Genomic DNA, 5,793 nt, shown 5'->3' with positions numbered 1-5,793 from the left:
ATGTCGTGGCAAAGCTGGGGAGAAGGGACGCTCTGGGAAAACGAAGCCACCAACGCATCATATGGTGGGCCTTACACGCCAAAGCCTCATGGCCCTGGATAATTCTCTCCTGACCGTATTACAGTAGGACCCACAATCCAATTGCAGCAAGTTACACGTGGCCTTTTGTTAAGTTCGTAGAAGCATTTCTTGTCCGATGTAACCACCACATTATCCCACGCTGATCAGCTAAAGTAGGACAGGGCACCCGACGGGAGGCACGGTGCGCTGCTGCATCCCATATGAACAGACTAAAATGCCCTTTTAACCCCCTATCGATTAACAATGAATCTTTGTCATTTTTAAAAGATTTATCTGTCCTTTTGCGTCATTATGACCTTTCTCCAGCGCATTTCCCAATTTCTACCCCTCCTTTCGCCGCACCACCGGGGAGAGCTGAAAGAAGCCATGGATCCCGGGGGCCGGGCAGAGGCGCAGCGGTGTCTGGCGATAGCGGAGAAGCTCCTCGCGGCGCGGGATCTCGTGGGGAGCAAGCGGTTCGCGGAGCGGGCGATGGAGGCGGACCCCCTCATCGACGGCGTCGACCAGATCCTCGCCGTCGCCGACGTCCTCCTCGCCTCCCAGCGCCGCGTCAACAACCACGTCGACTGGTACGCCGTCCTCCAGCTCCCCTCCTCCCCCGACGACCGTGAACCCTCCGCTGTCAAGCTAGCCTATCGCCGCCTCGCCCTCCTCCTCCACCCCGACCGCAACCGCTCCCCCGGCGCGGATGCCGCCTTCCGCTTCGTTTCCGACGCCTGGTCCGTCCTCTCCGACCCCTCCAAGAAGTCCCTCTTCGACGCCGAGATCCACATCGCCGCCTCTTTCGCCTCCAAACCCTCCCCATCCTCCGCCGCCGCCGCCGCCGCCGCCGCCGGCAACCCCGCGGCTGGCACCTTCTGGACAGCATGCACGTTCTGCTGCCATCTCCACCAGTACACCCGCGCCTACCTGAACTGCTCCCTCCGCTGCCCCACCTGCCGCCGGGCTTTCAGCGCCGCCGAGATCGCCACTCCGCCGCCCATCGTCCCCGGTACCGACATGTACTACTGCTCCTGGGGCTTCTTCCCCCTAGGTTTTCCTGGCGGGCCGGGCTTCGGTGGATCGCCGGATCTTAGTAGCGGGTGGAAGCCCTTCCGTCCGATATTCCCGTGGTCTGGGAACCACCCCTCGCAGCCGCCCCCCGGCAACCAGCATGACCCCCGAAATGGGCCCAGCGAGGCACCGCAGGATGATGGGAAGAGGGAAAATGCGATTAAGCCTCAGTGGACGACAGCACCGGCCGCGAGGAATAAGAAGAAGATGGCCAGAAAGAAGGTTGGTGGGGGCCTAAAGAAGAGGACTTGGAACGCGGAGAATGAGGGGAAGGGTGGCAATGGGGCTGAGCCGGCGATGCTTGGCCCTGAGGTAGGGGAGGGAAGTAGGGCGAAGGTTGCCACCATTGATGTCGATGAAGAAGTAGAGTTCAGAGACATTAATATTAACGAAGTGGCCAAGGGTTTGGAGGGCAATGCTGAGATTGTGGGGGATGAAGGGGACACGATGAGCTTTCATATTGACATGGATGCTACTGATGAGCTTCTGGGTAATCTTCAAAACCTTCCCTTCTTGAAGGATGAAGAGATTCCAGTGCATATGCCATAATAACTGTTGTAGTAACAGGGAGCAAACTCATAGGGCAGAATAGATCGTAGTTGTGATGTGCTTTTGCTTATCGGGTCGGAAATGTTGTATTAGAGATTGACCCTTTACTGCATCGTAGAATGTAGAACTGTGACAATGTAATTATCCTTTTTAAAATTTTCAATGCTGAGGATCGTTCAGCAATTCCTGTGGTATTTCAAGTTTTAAGTCAACCATTCTAAAATTTGGATATCAGAGCTCACTGCCTGCTTAGGTGGGAAAAGTGCAGTTGTCGCTGATGCTGTTTTGCCTCAGGGGAATTTTCTTTTACAACTCAGTACTTTTTCCCTCATGTTGCGATAAATGTGAGGAATCATAATGGTATGCATTAAGCTTTAGATTCTCTGCTTTACTTGATTTGATTATCTTTATCCATTCAATTGTGTATAATCTGATAGCAATTACAACTGATTTGGTTCTCTTAGGTTGGTGTTATTTGGATATCCATGTCCTTGTAACAATTGGATTTATGGCTCGTTGTTTGTTTTAATATTAAATCAATAACTTCTGTGACCAATACTATATTGGGTGAGAGAATGTTTAGCATTGCAAATTGGTACTACATCTCTGCTTTGTCAAGTTATTAGCACTTCTTATAAATATTATGATGGTGATGGTTATAACGTTACACTATATATGCTATACATACTCATGAATTATATGCTTTTTATAGTTGCCTGTTCTATAGTTTTTTATGCCGTATATCTTTGAATAGTATCCTTAGCATTTGGATTTTGCAAGTATCTGATTTGTATGCTGGAGGTTGCAACGCATTTGGATACTATAATTGGCACTGTCTTCTTAATAGTGTGGGTGCATTATGTGTTACTTTAGAATTTGATAGGAGTGAGATTCTAACAGGAGATAGGTGAGACCCCTCATGTTATCCTGTCCCTTTGCTCCTCTATGATATCATGTTATGGCTAGAGGGATAAGTTACATTCTCCTGGTAGGTTATGAAAGCCATGGATTGAAATTCTTTTGGATCATACTACATCAGGCAGAAGTTTCATAGCATAAGTCCACTGGAGGATTTTGTTCAGTGAGGTCAACTGTTCCGTAGAGAAGATATATGTATCAACCTCTAAGTAGTAGAGGACTAGTTGAGGACAAGGAAATGGAGCATATGGTGAGATGATATGGACATGTGCAATAAAGATCCAAGAAAGCCCGGAAGGTGCTCAAATCTTTGTTGACATGTCTATAAAAAGGAGGGGATGACCTAAGCATCATGGTTGAAGGTTGTGGGAAGATATTTAGAAAGCTTGTAGCAGCATTAGAGATTGTCCTTCAGAAGAATTATCAGTGAATGAGGATTTGTGAAGTAAATTTTAAGTGGGGGGGAAGAAGGTTTGTTGGTTATGGCAATGATTATTGAGAAAAACCCATCAAGTTGATGAAGGTTTATACAGGAAATATTTGCAGTAACTAGTTTCGTAATTCAAATAAAGTGTGTATACCATGCATTATTTCTCTCTTGTTTATTGTACTTGATTAACTATCAGTTATTTTAATCAGAGGTACCTACCACCCTTGATTATTGGCAGCATGCTTGAGAATAATGAATTAGAGTTTAATTCTTCTTGGTTTAAGGGAATAAAAAAACAAAAAGGGCTAGAATCGGAAGTCATTCTCCCAATATAGGAACAGTTTAATGAATTTAATGCATAGGAAAATGAGGGCCTAAGATATAGAATCATATATTTCAGCGAGAAGGATAACTAGACCAAGTTTTACATTCTATCTTGAATAAATTCTTGAAGTCCCTCCTTTTTATCAGAAATCCTTTGTTGGAACCAAATTATTTTCAGAGGAGTAAGGTGCATAATGGAATTTCGTGAGATTAAAGAAGTAAATAATTATAGTTGATATTGTCCTCTCTCCAAACTGCAAAAGTTCCTGGTTTTGCAGAGCTTTTGAGAATTATTACAGATGAAAATAAGCTTGCGAAACAATGCCAGACATGGAAACAAAAAACACCTCATTTGATACAATTTTGAATAGTAGTTTGTCAGATACTAGGAAATGAATGCATGAAGTCAAGGAACTTGACAAATATCATATGGTAAACAGTAGTCTTGGCAACCTTGTTTATCTTGAATCTTGAAAGCAATCTTACTTATTCTTGTGAATAAATGACTTACTTGAGGTGATCATGTTGATAGTCTTGAGTGCGCTCTAGGTGGATACACATTTAATGGACATTGGAAAACAAATGTTGGAGATCTTCACATTGAAGCATACTTCTGTTCAGGATATTGGACTGCAATTATTCTTTTAATTGAAACATTTTTATTTTTCTTGAATCATGCAGTAAAAAGATAAATTAATATAAAAAAAAAGTTAAGAAATCTAAATGTTGGAAGAAGGAAAAATGTTAATTTTCATGTAGCCTTTTGTGGTAAGAGTTAAAACAGTTCATTGGTGATATTTCATAAATGATGCATATTGTGAACCTCTGATGCGAATAAGAATGTTAATGAAAGGGCATGATAGTGCACAAGGCTCCCCCCACTGCGGGGTCTAGGAATGGTTGGATATACATAGCCTTATCCCTGCATGCATTGAGCCTATTTCTGTGTTTGAAACCTGTGACACTAAGGTTGAAATGGAGCAACCTTACTGTTCTGCCAAGGTTCATCCTCTTAAACAAGAATTTTGATGAACAAGCTAAAAGATAATGCATTTCTAGAGTCCGGGGGTGCCAAAAAGACAAATAATAACTAATTAAGAGAGTGATTGATTATTGATATCTAAATGGGCTCAGAATATGGTGCATTTGTTTAAACTTTCTGTTCGAACACTCTGACACGCTTGTTTCACTGAGCTATTACATTTGTAGATGTTGTAGATAAGAATGTGAATCCTAATTAACAGCAAATGGTCTAACGTGTAGACATGCACTTAATCAGAGGTATATTTATCTCTAAGGCTTCAAAAACACTTGCAATATGCAGGCAGTTGAGGTACTGCATATTGCCTGAGCAGCATGCAGCCACATAGGTGGTACCACCTATGCTGTTTGTATATACAAAGAAATTAAAAAAATGTTAAATTCATAATCACAGATTAAAAAAGACAGAAAAATAGAAATAACTAAGAAAATGTAGAAAAATAACAAAAAGTTGGAGAGAGGACAGAAGGAGAGGAAGCACTCGATCACTCATCCAAGGTTTGAGCTTATGCAGGTGACTTGGGCAGCTGCAGTCTGTTCTTTGATACAATTCTTATCCTTTTTTTTTTTTTAAAAACCTTAATGTGGATGCTTGTGTTATAACCATTAAGGTCCCACGCGACCCTAATCAAAATCATTATCCCCTCCCATCTTTTTTACTTCTCTCTTCCCCTCACCTTAATGGGTTTTAGGAGCGTATTTCTGTTTAACTGCAAAGAAATTAAATCCTTACAAGGTATTAGATCATCAACTGATTAAATTTCAGCTATTTTAGAATCCTTATTTTAATTTTTATAGTCCAAAACAGTAAATATAGGCTAATGATCGCAAACATGGCTTGGGATGGATTGCACCGAAATTGCTGCAAAGAGGTAGGATCATCAACATACTACATCCTAATTTACTGCACTGAAATTGCTGCAAAGAGGTAGGATCATCAACGTACTACATCCTAATTTACTGCACTGAAATGCCTGGCCATCAGCATCACCTCCACGACTCTAGCCAGCAAAATCAGGCACTTCTGCACACATACAAGGTTACAAGATACTGAATCTTTCTTAATTTTGCCCCTCATATGCTATGCCTGGTCTTTAGATCATTTCAGGTGGGCTTGGACATGTGATGGAATCATGATTTTGTTATTGTTTTTTTAGAGATTACATGTTATGATTTTATACATTTAGGTGCTTGGCTGTGTAATATAATTTCATTTAATAATTGAAATTATACAATTGGAAAGTTCAATTTTGATGAGACTCATCCAATTTCTCATGCCAATCAAACATCTTCAAGAAAATCACAATTCATAATTTGGATATTTAAAGTAAAAGATAAAATCATTATTCTTAAGTTGCAGCCGTTTTATGTGTCCTTTAAGTTACATAATTCATGAT

At 42.1% G+C, this 5,793-nt stretch overlaps 1 protein-coding gene across 1 annotated transcript; it reads left to right on the top strand.

Moving 5' to 3' along the window:
• The first annotated feature begins 350 nt into the window (after positions 1–350).
• LOC105048670 (uncharacterized) lies at positions 351–1,877 on the top strand. Its single transcript, XM_010928061.4, has one exon. The coding sequence runs from the start codon at positions 373–375 to the stop codon at positions 1,681–1,683; it is 1,311 nt and encodes a 436-aa protein (XP_010926363.3). The 5' UTR covers positions 351–372; the 3' UTR covers positions 1,684–1,877.
• The last annotated feature ends 3,916 nt before the right edge of the window (positions 1,878–5,793 follow it).

This window comes from Elaeis guineensis, chromosome 7, assembly GCF_000442705.2.
Source record: "Elaeis guineensis isolate ETL-2024a chromosome 7, EG11, whole genome shotgun sequence".
Taxonomy (NCBI): Eukaryota; Viridiplantae; Streptophyta; class Magnoliopsida; order Arecales; family Arecaceae; genus Elaeis; species Elaeis guineensis.
The sequence above is the reverse complement of the archived record's forward strand: the minus strand, read 5'-3'. Positions and strand labels throughout refer to the sequence as shown.

What these genes read in the sequence shown, in the direction of transcription:
- LOC105048670 (XM_010928061.4), top strand. Translation starts at nt 373, where the DNA reads ATGACCTTTCTCCAGCGCATTTCCCAATTTCTACCCCTCCTTTCGCCG.